The sequence below is a fragment of the Aotus nancymaae genome, unplaced genomic scaffold (genome assembly GCF_030222135.1).
Source record: "Aotus nancymaae isolate 86718 unplaced genomic scaffold, 86718_ANA_hifiasm-v0.15.2.pri h1tg000044l, whole genome shotgun sequence".
Classification (NCBI taxonomy): Eukaryota; Metazoa; Chordata; class Mammalia; order Primates; family Aotidae; genus Aotus; species Aotus nancymaae.
This window is the reverse complement of record NW_026988458.1, coordinates 4,109,729-4,123,081: the sequence shown is the minus strand read 5'-3', so window position 1 is coordinate 4,123,081 and position 13,353 is coordinate 4,109,729. Positions and strand designations below refer to the sequence as shown.

General features: G+C 49.5%; 1 protein-coding gene across 1 annotated transcript in view; it reads right to left on the bottom strand.

The window, feature by feature from the left end:
* COL4A1 (collagen type IV alpha 1 chain) overlaps window positions 1-13,353 on the bottom strand; it is a 151,670-nt gene that overhangs the window by 16,729 nt on the left and 121,588 nt on the right. The window contains exons 30-43 of the mRNA XM_064361877.1: window positions 11,513-11,663; window positions 11,166-11,279; window positions 10,297-10,464; window positions 10,085-10,174; window positions 9,147-9,299; window positions 8,890-8,988; window positions 8,688-8,777; window positions 7,518-7,657; window positions 6,716-6,842; window positions 6,540-6,620; window positions 5,987-6,085; window positions 4,777-4,827; window positions 2,655-2,840; window positions 1,583-1,716 (exon numbers count right to left, since the gene is read on the bottom strand). Of these exons, the coding sequence (XP_064217947.1) occupies window positions 1,583-1,716; window positions 2,655-2,840; window positions 4,777-4,827; window positions 5,987-6,085; window positions 6,540-6,620; window positions 6,716-6,842; window positions 7,518-7,657; window positions 8,688-8,777; window positions 8,890-8,988; window positions 9,147-9,299; window positions 10,085-10,174; window positions 10,297-10,464; window positions 11,166-11,279; window positions 11,513-11,663 (1,683 nt within the window). The remainder of the gene's footprint in view (window positions 1-1,582; window positions 1,717-2,654; window positions 2,841-4,776; window positions 4,828-5,986; window positions 6,086-6,539; window positions 6,621-6,715; window positions 6,843-7,517; window positions 7,658-8,687; window positions 8,778-8,889; window positions 8,989-9,146; window positions 9,300-10,084; window positions 10,175-10,296; window positions 10,465-11,165; window positions 11,280-11,512; window positions 11,664-13,353) is intronic.

The window sequence follows — 13,353 nt, the reverse complement described above, 5'->3', positions numbered from 1 at the left end:
CCACCATGTTAATTTTTGTATTTTTAGTAGAGACAGAGTTTTGCCATGTTGGCCAGGCTGGTCTCAAACTCCTAACCTCAGGTGATCCTCCCACTTCGGCCTTCCAAAGTGCTAGGATTACAAGCATGAGCCACCATGCCTGCCCGGGAATGGGGTATATTTCTATGTTACTGAGGAATAAACATGGGAATACATGAATACTTGACAAATTATCTACACTTCCATTACTGGAAAACTGCAATATAGCAATAGAAACCCCAAAATACATTCGCATACACATTCACTATACTGTGGAAATATGCACACAGCTCTGAGGACAGGGAGTGGGTAAACATGACTATTGCAACTCCTCATAGCCAGTTCTGTGCCATTATTCACAAGCATTTCATAACTTCCTGATTCTGAAGTAAATCAGCACCACGCATCGTGCACCTAGCAAGCTTAGTTATTCTGTGACATCCTTGGGAAGGGAGTCTGATGACTCTAAGCCAAGTCTCTACTGCTGAGGAGCAGTCCACGTTCTCCCTTTAAGGGAGAACACGCTCCAAATCACTGCAGAGGTCTGTCTCAAATCCCTCCTGCTCCCAATCTCCCCTGACACACTCTCTTTCTCCTAATGTATGTTAGAGAGAGAGAGGCAGACAGACAGACGGAGACAGAGAGAGGAAACAGAGAGACAGACACAGAGAACAAAGCTCTGCTAATCCAGCTATCTGAATAAGCAAGCCACGTAAATACAGTCTTTTAGCCATGGATGTGGTTAAGCTGAAAATCCAACCAAAGATCTATGACCACCGCTAAGAAGGGCTATATAGTCAGGTACAGCAAAGGACCAAAGTTAAATCACACACACACACGCACACACACACACGCACACACGCACACGCACACACAGGCACGCACACACACGCACATGCACACACAGACACACACGCGCACGCACACACAGGCACGCACGCACACACACACACAGACACACACACGCACATGCAGGCACACACACGCACACGCACACACGTGAACACGTGTGCACACACATGCGGCTGCTGGTCACTTATTGCACCCTGAGACGTGCTCCTCCGAAGGCTTGTCTAAGTCACCGCTTAGACTCTGTGTCTGGATAAGGTCAGTAAAGCGAGCGGGGATGTCGCTGGCTATGGCTGGTTATCATCTTTCAAGACTTGAACTGTTCAGCTGCAATTCCCAGTCCTCCTGCCAATCCTAAGAGATGGCTGGGCTCGTTTTACAGAATTGTTCTTTGCAAAACACTGGCTTTTTACGTTGAGTTTGTAAATAGGTATTAAATGTAGGCATTGAGACATAATTTCCAGCAGTATAACATTTTCCTTTTAATGGTTCTTGGAAAACTGGATTGTAAAAAATGTTACAATAGTTTCCTACTCTGATGCCAATAAAAATGTGGGTTACTGGCAAGAAAGAATGCACTGATTTAGAGGGGACGTGGGAGTGTAACACACACACATATATACACATACACACAATACGCACACACAGACACATACGAATACTTGTCGTCAGAAAAGTCTCCTTTAAAAATGGAATCTACAAATCAGAAACTCACAGGCATGCCCTGGAATCCAGGGTCTCCCTTGGGCCCTGGGACACCGGGTGCTCCTGGCCAGCCTGGATGTCCTTTGTCACCTTTTATTCCATCAATCCCAGGAAGGCCTGGAGGCCCCATGGGTCCCGGAAGTCCTAATGGAAGAGAAGAAAGCCACACATTCGGGGTTAGATATGCACAAGGGTCCCTGGACTGTGATGCTCTCAATACTGCACCCACAGCCCCTCGCTGATACAACACTGGACCAACAGTGTGAACCCTTGAGACAGAAATCGAGGCAGGTCCAGGAAGGAAGGAAGGGAGGGAGGGAGGAAGGAAGGGAGGGAGGGAGGGAGGCACAAAGGGAGGAAGGGAGGGAGGAAGGGAGGGAGGGACAAAGGGAAGAAGGAAGGGAGGGAGGGAGGAAGGGAGGAAGGGAGGGAGGGAGGAACAAAGGGAGGAAGGGAGGGAGGAAGGGAGGGAGGGACAAAGGGAGGAAGGAAGGGAGGGAGGGAGGGAAGGAGGAACAAAGGGAGGAAGGGAGGGAGGGAGGAAGGGAAGAAGGGAAGAAGGAAGGGAGGGAGGGAGGGAGGAGCAAAGGGAGGAAGGGAGGGAGGGAGGGAGGAAGGGAAGAAGGAAGGGAGGGAGGGAGGGAGGGAGGAACAAAGGGAGGAAGGGAGGGAGGGAGGAATGAAGGAAGGAAATAGAAACGCTGCTGTCTCTGTGTCCAAAATGGCCAATGGTCTAGTGGTGCCTGGGCATCCGTGCTACCCCATAGGGGTCTTGGTCAGAACCCAGAAGTGTACCCAAGAGCTGTGCTGGTTTAAGTCAAATGCCACCGATGGGACATGCGTCCAGGCTTGTCTAATCATTTCCTTTCTTGCATCTTGCTAATTACTTAAATTCCCTGACAGAAACGCTACAAGAAAAGCTCTGACTCGATGGAGGCCAAACACAATTTTAAGCTTTAATAAATGCTGCAGACTTCTAAATAAAAAAGCTCAATTGAGAATTTAACTGTTTCTTTTACACTATTTCCTTTTGTGAATTCTGTCGCAGTCCCCAGCCCTGGCCCCTGGTGAGACGCCCTTACCTGGCAGGCCAGGCTGGCCCTGAGGTCCACGGTCTCCTTTGGGCCCCTCCATGGCGTGGCCTGGGGATCCTGGTAACCCTGGCTGTCCCTGGGGCCCCGGAGGACCCATGAATCCTTGCTCTCCTTTGGCTCCAGGAATTCCTGGGCTCCCAGCCAATCCTGGGAAACCCACCTCACCCTTCGAACCTAAACGAGAAAAACAGTTTGAGGTGATGGGAAACGCAGCCGCAGAGCAGTAATCTCCACGCGTGGGTGGCAGGGCTGGGTGAGGCGTGGCTCATCCTGCAGGCGACCCTCAGAGGGGGCTTCGAGGGCCACCAGGGGAAATGGCAGCAGGTTGTCCGATCCCTCCTTCTCTTCACTGACACACTAGAATCCGACCGTGGCCGGGCTGGAGAAAGAGCTGGAACTCCAGCTATCATGTTTAGACTTCTTAAAAGACGTGTTCTGTGGCAGCGGCATCTGCATTGTGGCGACCGCACTGCTGAATGACAGCTTCACTCCACCCGCAGAGGAATGGACACGCCCACTACGTTCTGTCCATACGGCGGGACCCTCGCAGCCACAGAGAGGAGTGAGCAGCCATGGGGCTGGATCTCAAACTCACTGTGTCGTGGGAGAGAAGTCAGGCTGAAAACAGTTTCATCTTCATAAACTGCTAGAAAACGCAAACTAACAGAGGACCAGAAGGCAGCTGGACAGTTGCTTGGGGTCTGGGGAGGGGGCCGGAGGGAGGGATTACAAAGCTGCAGAGGAGACTTTTGGGGGAAGGTGTGCTTGCTATCTGGAACATGGGGATGGATGTTTTCATGGGTGTAGACCTATGTCAGCCTTATCAAGTTGTACACCTTAATATTTGTAGTTTATTACCTGTTAATGAAACCCCAATAGAGCAGGTTTAAAAAATTAAAAAGTAACAGCTTGTAGGAAAAAAAAATTCCATGTTTACTTTTAAACATATTATCCAAATCTAACCAATAAAAATGCCAAAATTCTATGGTTATTTCACGAACAAAGGAAAAGGAACGAAATAGGGTCAAGACCTAAAGTGGTCACATGGGACTCTCTTCTCCTGGGATTCTCCCTGATACTTCACACGGCAACGTGAAAACACCAGGCACTGTGCTGAGTCTGTGCAAGGGCAGCGCAGCGTGTCCACAGAGCGTGCAGGATCGCACGGCGAGGCAGGAAAGGCAGGGTGGGAACAGCCCGCAGCAACCCCTCGAGCAGGTGCATTTGCAAGGGGCTCTGCGTTTGAGGGAGTCTGTGAGTTAAGAGATGGGGAAGTGCCCATTCCCAAGGCAGCCCACCCGGCACCATGCCATCCATCTCAACCCAGGGGTTCCCAGTGCCAGACCACACGTCTGCCAAGGAAACACAGTGAACGGGTCTCAGGGAGAACCAGGGGCCAGGGGACGCAGCACCTCTGTGCCCCTGCTCCTTCTCAGCTGAAGTTCCAGGCCTTCCAGGGCTTTCAGATTCCTCCCACTGAGTGGAATCACTCAGCCAGCCCAGCCACCTGCCATAAGCACGTCCACGGATGCTGTGTGTGAACTCCTGGCTGTGGCCACCAGTGGCTTCTCTTCAGTGTCATTGGGCTCACATGCCTTGTATTTTCTGTGTCCACATTGCTTTCCCATGAAATGCTCAGCTCTCTGAGAGAGGCGACTGCCTCGCCAAGCTCCTGGCCAACTCTCAGCTGCACTTGGTACTGAGCACATCATGGCTGCCAGGGTATGTTTTAGTCTCTTGGTATGTGTTACGTCCTGGCCTGCCTTCATGTAAGTATAACCAGTTCTAGAAAGTCAGAATTTCAATATTCTGATGCCCTTCTAGGCACAAAAATGACAAGGGTTTCCCTCCTCTGCTGGATTTTTATAAAATTAGTCCAAGTAAAAGATAACTCTGACCGTGAGTGTACTGCATGCCATTCTGACCCATTAATGAGAGGGGAAACACACATGTCTTGCAGGTATTGCCCCCTGGGCCCAGCACCCGTCCTCCATCCAGTTACTGCTGGGCAACAGGGATGGGGCTTCATCCTGAAGACACTGCCCCCTGTTCTGCTACATCAGGCAGCAGCGGTTAGTTGAAAAGGAAGAGCATAGTGAGCAAAGATTACCTTTGTCTCCTTTGGCCCCTGGAAAGCCTGGGAATCCTCTTCCTGGAAGACCTGTAAGACGAGGGTAAAACACAATGTTTCTCTTAAACAATCCATCTGCAGGTACAACACGAAGCCCTATCAACTCTGCACTGACACTATGTAAATTTGTAGAGTACATGGATGTTAGTTCATTGCACCCTTGCAATAAAATGACATTCCTACAGTTACTGTAAGATACCCTTGACTGGATGTTCCTAAGTTAGTACTTTTTTCTAAGTACCTTTCCGCTCAGAACCATCATGGCGTTTAGCAGAAACGATCTGTGCAAATGAGTATTTGTTTCCTGCTGCCGTCTGGAGATGAGCAAATGGGCTTCTCAGACAACCATCCAGCTAACTGCTCTTCTCAGGAAGATGGGGAGAGCCAAGAGATTTGGGGCAGCAGGTGCCGGGGAGATGACAAATGTCAGCAAAGGGTTTGAGGGAAGATTCAAATGGGGGAAAAGGAGTGCAGGGCATTTTTAATGAATGGTTTGTATAGAAAAAATGAATGTATATAATATAAAGTTATAGAATGAAAAAAATGAACTTAAGAAAGAGGCCAGCACCAGTAGCAGTGGAAGCTCTTGGTGGTCCTCCCAGTGTTTCCCCAGCTCGGGGGTAACCTGCTTCAAATGGTGTGTTTATCTTCCTCTTGTATTAAATACGAATATTACTGTGTATGCGATTGTCATCATCACAGCTTGCACTTTTGCCCAAGTTATGGTCAAGTTATGGTCCAAGTTCTGGCCAGGTTGTGGCCTATCAGAGATAGGAGCAGACTCAGGGGCCAACCAGTATTTCCAGGACAGTTCCTCAAATGGGGAAATGCTGGGCAGAGAAAAGAGTGTTGTTTTGCTATGCTTTGCTTTGCTTTGTCGTAGCAACCACAAGGGAAGTGGAAAGTGTTCCAACAGCACGTATTTTACATGTCTCTGACTCACCACTGAGAGCTCAGGTTATTTCAGGGGAAGATGCCTAAGTATTTATGGGATAATAAATCCCCCTTCCCTTCTTATCCTCTCAACCCATCCTGCTCTACATGTCCACATCAGTGTTTAAGTAGCTGCAAGGATGTGTAGTCCAGGGGCTACTCTGTGCCCAGCTCTGTTCACTGAACACAGGCAGTCTGCGGGTCTCTGGGAGTGGACACTGCTGATTCTGATAGGGAATGGGGCGCTGGGCCATACCTGGTTCACCCTTCTCTCCTGCTGACCCTGGGATTCCATCACTGCCTGGTTCCCCTTTCTGGCCAGCTGGGCCTGTGGGGCCAGGCGTCCCAGGAAGACCTCAAAGAGAAAAGTCACAACATCAGACACCCGCATAACCTCTCACAGCAGCCTAGATGCCATACAGAATGGTTCCTTGCTGACATCCTTTAAGAGAGCTGTTCCCTCCCAAGCACACCTGGCTTTGCTGAGGTCAGTTCTGACTTCCCTTCAGAAAGGACCCTGCATACTTTCAGCAACACCATCAAACCCTGACCCTCAAAAGCTGGCGACAACAAAGAGGAGGTCCCTGAAACTCCATGTTAGCTACAAAAATGGTTTGGGGATCCTGATAGTAGCAAGACCTCAGAATGACCCTGTAACCTGCACTAGACTCAGTTTTCCCATCTGAAAATGGGAGGCGGGACAGCTGGCCTCCCTGCTCCCCATCTGTGATGGGAACTCCTTGGGGCCTCCCATTCCCTGGCCTCTCTTCTCCATGTGCCCGGCCTGTGTCCCAAAGAGGAGCCTCTACCTGCTTCTCCTTTGACACCAGGGATGCCATCCAATCCTGGGAGGCCTTTGTCACCTTTTTCTCCAGGCAGTCCAGGGCTTCCTAAAGAAAAACACAAAACACCAGAACATTGATAAGTTTGGGCTTTTCTTTGACTTCTTAGATCCCCAAGTCCAATAGAAGACCCCCTCACCTACCTGGATAGCCAACACTTCCAGGAGACCCTTTAAGGCCTGGGGACCCTGGCATTCCTGGGATCCCAATGCTTCCTTTTTCTCCCTTCTCTCCAGGGCTTCCTGGGAAACCCGCTATCCCTTGATCTCCCTGCAAGTACAAGTCAGGCATATTAACTTTACATTTGTCCATGCGCGTGCAACCGTAGGCATGTTCTAGATAATTGTATACATCTTGGTGCAATGAATATTGCATTGCCAAACTCCATTTCCAGATTTCTCACCAAAGAATCAAAGTCCTCTTCTGAAAAGCAAGGAGAAACTTAGGCGCAGCGGAGCCACCCCTCTGGTTTCCTCTTACCGTCCCTCTTCCCCCTTCATCCTCTCTGTTTTATCCCAGTGACAGCTGTCTCCCACCCTAGCCTCTCACCAGTTTCTAGATTCTTCCTTGGGGGCAAGGTAGCGAATACAAAGGGGAGGAGAGGTGGCTCGTGTTTCCTTGCAGGAATCACTCTGTGCTATGGTTCACTGAGTATGCTGAGATGCTAAGGTATTTACTGAGCGTTCACTGAGTATGCTGAGATGCTAAGGTATTTACTGAGCGTTCACTGAGTATGCTGAGATGCTAAGGTATTTACTGAGCGTTCACTGAGTATGCTGAGATGCTAAGGTATTTACTGAGCGTTCACTGAGTATGCTGAGATGCTAAGGTATTTACTGAGCGTTCACTGAGTATGCTGAGATGCTAAGGTATTTACTGAGCGTTTCTCAGACAGCCTCTCCACGGAGCTGGGAGGGGGACGTTTCCATGCCAAGTGCCAGTTACCTTGTCACCAGGCAGCCCGGGGATGCCTATGCCAGGTGGGCCTGCCTGCCCTTTCTCTCCTTTTGCACCTTTTTCTCCAGGTAAGCCAGGGGAACCTTGTTGGCCAGGGATGCCAGGCACGCCTTTCTCTCCAGGTGTTCCTATAAACACAAACAATTGAAACTTGATTTGGGCTTAGCTAGTGCTGGTATTACAAATGAAAAAGTGCCTCCACAACCAGCCACGAATGAGACACAAGAGCGCAAATCCCTCATGTATCAATCGGCTCATGACTGATCACCCAGGTCAGTCACCCAGATCACATCAGAGCCGTGCTAGGAAACGTCTCTCCCGTCCTTGAAGACCATCGTGTTATTAAGACAGGGAAGAAATACATCAACTGCCTAGAATATTTCCTTTCTCAACAGTATAAAAATGGATCTTATGTTCTTTATTACACAGCCAGCTCTCATTAGCCAGACATCACAGGGACCACGAGGCGGGTGGGCCAGAGTCTGTGCACACTCGGTTCTGTGATGCATGTTGGTAGCCAGGCTTACTCACACACAGGCATGATCAGCAACCTAGATGCTTATACTTCAATTAAAGTGGTAACAGCACCTGCTAAAGACTTAGGAGGAGATGGAAAGATGGGCTTCCCATCTGAACTCTTCTGCCTTCTGATGAGTTCTGAGGACCATCACCACCCAGCCCTTCCCTCACTCTCCTCTTCCCGGCTGCTCTCACTGCAGTAGACACTGGTGGCAAAGCATGGAGGCCAGTCCAGGATTGGAGCAGAGAAGTCCAGAGAATTCTTCTGAACTAGCACAAAGGGCTCTGGAGCCATGAGCTACTCAGGCTGACAAGACCAGAAGAAGCAGCCAGCGTCTCCTAAGGAGCTCCTAGCTAAGGGGACGGTCACTTGGAGATCACCAAAAGCTGACTGTATACAGCCCATGCTTTATTCCATTACATGTTTTGTGATTAGATCTCTTTGTTATGGCCACACTGTCATCCAAATGCTACCCTTCCTGAGCAGGAGCCCATTCAGAGCTGAGGATGTGAATTTGTGTGAAAGACACAACCGCCTGGATTCCGTCTTCTCAGCTGAAGAGGATCTCATTCTGCAGACATGCCCTACCAGTGCCACAGGCACACGTGCTACAGCACCCTCTTCTAAACCCGGTTTACCTGGCAAGCCCATGCCACCAACAGATCCTTTTGGTCCTGGAAGTCCCGGAGAACCTGGGGTTCCACTTATGCCTGGATCACCTTTAGGTCCTAGAACGGTAAAGAAAGCAATCTGAGAGGGTGACCTCTACAGAAAGAGCCGGGGAACACAGGCCTCATCCCGAGCCCTTGTCGCACTGGGGACCCGAGTTCCACACCATACCTGGCTGCCCGGGCTGTCCCGCCTGCCCGTCCTTTCCAGGCACTCCTGGGCTCCCAGGGTCTCCTCGGGATCCTTTCTCACCAATTGGTCCAATTTGTCCTATACATCAGAGAAGAAAATAGCAACGACCCACATTTGCTTGCAAGCAAGTTGCTACAGAAACACAGGCTGGTTGGTATTATTTATGGAGGACCCAATAACCCAAGAAAGGCACATGGGGCTCCAAGCTCGGCCGCGAGAAGCCTTCCCAGACTTGCCTTTCTCTCCTTGGTCTCCCTTCTGGCCCTTCATGCTGCCCATGTCCACTTTATCCATGGAGCCAGGCTTGCCGGGGAGACCAACATCACCCTTATCTCCTTTCAAGCCAGGATCTCCCCTGGGTCCCGAGGAGCCTGGAAAGCCATGGTCCCCTGCAGAGGAAAGAGAAGGCACTGGTGAACCTGGGCCAGTGTTGTGGAGCTGGTCAGAAGGCTCACATTCTGGTTGACTGGGAGGGTAGCTGACAAAGAGGCCACACAGAACAAACAACTTGTCCAAAACGGCATTAATGGCCAGTGTCTGAGACACAGAAGAACCTGACCCCAGGTAAATGGGCAGTAAGGCCATTTTCTGCAATTCATTGTTCGCTAATAACGCTAATACATGTGACTTGGCTTTCAGCTTCAGATAACTTACATTTTCTCTCCTTGCTACACTTCTCTATCACTCTTACTCATAATGCTCCCCAGTTCTATACAAAATAATAGAATAGGAATTTTATCGTTCTGCTAAGCAAATGACCTCTTCACATGTAATATTTGCAGTATTTCTTCTTAAAAGACATTATTTTGGACCGATTTCAAATAACAAGATAAGAAATAAAGTTGAAGACCCGTAAACCTGTGCAGGCTGCTAATTCGAGTCTAAAGACTCAGTCCCTGTGTCTTTGGCATAGCTGAAAATTCCACCATTCTCACAAGGAGAGTCTCATCTGTGCCCAAGTTCCTTCTGATTTGCTTGGCTGAGTACAGTTTTCAACCCTACGTGCACTGAGCACCAGGAATCCTACTGGAAGAAGGGGGTCTCCTGGCCCTGCGCTTGAGTTTCTTGCGTGAGCCTCTTAAAGTGAAATATGATCTATGACAACTTGGGAATTTCCCAAGAGGCATCGAGAAACAGACACAGGATGAGCTTCGGGGGTTATCAGCTCTCTCACCTTTTTCACCCGGTAGTCCCGGAGAGCCCACTGGTCCTGGTGAGCCCGGCTGCCCGGGGGTCCCCATGACGCCCATCTCTCCCTTGGAACCTACGGTCAAAGGAAAGGACGGTGAACATTTCCTCGCTCGGAACGCTGACAGTAAATGCTAAGAGTCATAAAAAGAGTAAGGTGAGGCCTGTGTCCTCATCGTGGACCCAGACAGAAGTTACCTGGAAACCCAGGAACCCCCGGAGTCCCCTGCTGTCCAGGAAGGCCAGGGAGCCCTGACTGCCCTGTTACGCCGGGAAGTCCTTGAACCCCTTTATCTCCTTTAGGGCCAGGCATGTCCAGTCCGGGGAATCCGGGGAAACCCTTCTCGCCTTTTATTCCAGGAGGGCCTGCAGTTGGGTGAAATGCAAATAACTTTCAGCAGAATGTACAGAATGATCTACAATGTACAGTGCTCCGTTTAACTATGACTGTCTGCAGGAAGCACGTGAACACGCCCACACTGCGGACTTGAATGGATCATCTACTAAGTGTTGGTGTTTGGGTCATCAGGATAATCAAATGGCTATTGTTCTAAAAGAAAGGCCCCCTCCTTCCCGTCACTGATAGTCAGCAATGCCACCCTAGGCACCACCACTGCCTCTCCTCAGTATTCAGGACTAGGACTAGTGTTTCCTGAACCCCATTCACAGACTGTTGCACTCTAATCTCCATGCACCACCTTCACGCTATTACTGCCAAAGGCAAAGCTAGGTTCTAGACATGGACTCAATCAGCGTAAATTATCCACAACTAATTAACCCTCCTATGGAAAGATGACATAGAGACATCAGTTAGAATAAAATGTAAAACGTGACTGAGTACACAGTAAAGGAAAGGTCTCTTTGTCTGGTACGTAATCTCAGCGGGTGGGAAAAAAATCTAGGACTACATTCCAGCAAACAATCAAACCTATTTTCACAAACTCAAGGTTTACTTTTTCTCTTTTTCTCACACATTGTGCTAAGCTTCCGGGGACCCCAGCCTCATCTCCCATGCTTCAGGAAAGCAGGCTTTTAAGAAGAGATAATTCTAGAAGAATGTCACTCACCTGCCAACCCTGGTGGCCCCTGCCCGCCAGGTGGGCCCCTAGCTCCAGGGGGTCCTATTCCCGGAACTCCTGGAGACCCCATGGGGCCTGGCAATCCAGGAGGTCCTGGGTCACCTGGAGAAGAAAAGTTGAGAATCAGCTGTGCAGGAGCAGTGGCGTGTTTCCCGGCAGAGGAGACCCAGGCATGCTAATGGCCCCAGCAACAGAAAGCCATGAGCTCTAGCCCTCTAGGATTTGCATCATTCATTCAACAAACACGTATCAAGCATACTCGGCAGGGGCTCTGGGAATGCAAAATCAGTACCTCCTGTCCTTGAAACTGTCCGGATTGATCTGCAAAAAGTTACCTCTGATCCCCTGAAGCCCAGGGGGTCCGATCGCTCCATGTTCTCCAGGAACACCTGGTACTCCAACGCTCCCCTTCTCCCCGGGTGTGCCAGGAATGCCGGGAATACCTGGCAAACCTTTAAGTCCCGGTAGACCAACTCCAGGCTCTCCCTGAAAATCCCCAAAGCACAGAGAAGCAAATTGATTTGCAAAGTCAATATTTTTATCAAACCAATAGCATAAGTGAAGACTTAACAGATAGTGCCAGTGCATTCGGTAGGAATATCATCTGCTCAACACTTTTCAAGCCTTTGCAAAGCTTCCTCGTACCTATCACATGTTTTCAGGCTTGTGGGTAACTTTTATTGTTTTCATTTTACAAAGGAGGAAAAGCAAGGCTCCCCACCAAGAGACGATATTCTTCTCAAGTCTTCTGACCTGAGCATGTCCCCTCAATTCTGCAGCCTGGTGCCTGTGACAAAGTGTTGACCCTGAGTAACTGATAAAATGCAAAATATGAGTTGTGAGTAGTGAATGGAGTGCTTCCTAAGAGATAGCGAGGCTCCAGGGCTAGCATGCACACCAGTTATTTCATTTTTTTGGATAAATGAAGGTTTCATAGTAAATTAAACATTTTAATCTATGGCATGAGTCACTGGGCTTTGACAGATACAGGCGATTAAAATAAAGGGTGAGAGCGCCTTGGAAACAGCCTGGATTTAGGCACAGACGTAAGGCTCTGAAACAAGCAGGTGGCCATGAAATCACAGCACTCCACCGGTGTCCCCTGTCTGCAAATGACATTTCCAGAGAGGGAGTATCTGGACATCGGTGGAAACTTCTCTATACATCCCAGGAGGAAATTTTCAAAATGGAAGGAACTCCATCAAGGGGAGTCTCAAAAAGGCATGGAATTTTAAATCATGAATTAAATCTTTCATTCGCATTCCATCAGGCATCTACTAACTCCCGAGTCTTGCAGGTTTAAGATGATCCGCACGCTGCCGTGGTTAGCTAAACGTTCAAATGCAACGTAGGTCATCAGGGGAAGCTGGTGGCGGGTTGTATAAAGACATAGGTCCAAAGCCTTCTCTTCAGTCTCAGCCACCAGATGAGGGCACCCTGCTGTCAGGTGTTTCAGTATTTCTCGGGAAGAAGCCCCCTGGGATCACAGAGTTGCGGCCGCTGTGATGCCCACCTGCCCTTTCCTGATGGACAGGGAGCAGGCCCCACCTGGGTCCGTCACTGGCAGCGTTTATCCATGGCTGTTGGCCCTTTCTCCCATTTGGTACCAACACCTTCCAGCAATTTCACATCCATTCCTTCCCAGGAAAGGATGTAATCAGTAGGCCCTCACATTTGCTGAGTAGAATTTCAAGTATAGGTAAGCTGATAGCAGAAGATTCGAGGGCCAGGAGGATCCTGACGTCACCCTGGACCAATAGCTCTCAAGCAGGGGCAATTTTGCCCCCCTGTGCCAGCTGCTGATGTCTGGAGATATTTTCAGTTGTGACTGGGTGGAAGGGGGTACCCTTTTGGTCACTCATGGGTGGAGGCCAGGGCTGCTCCTGCCAAAAGCCCTACAAAGGCACAGGGTAGCCCCTGCAGAAAAAAATTATTGAACCCAGAATGCCAGGGGTGCTGAGGCTGAGAAACCGTCCTGGCTGACTATGCTGTCTTTTGGGACAGTGGCTTTCAAACAGCTTTCAGCTGCTTCTCACAGTAAGAAACCTATTTTACCCTGAGTTCCAGCTTACACGCAGGCAAGAAAACGTCTGTCATACAACTTCATAAAATCGAAACAAAGGTTTCCCCTCAAAATACTTACTTCCACGTGCTATGTACCTGATACTTCCTATTC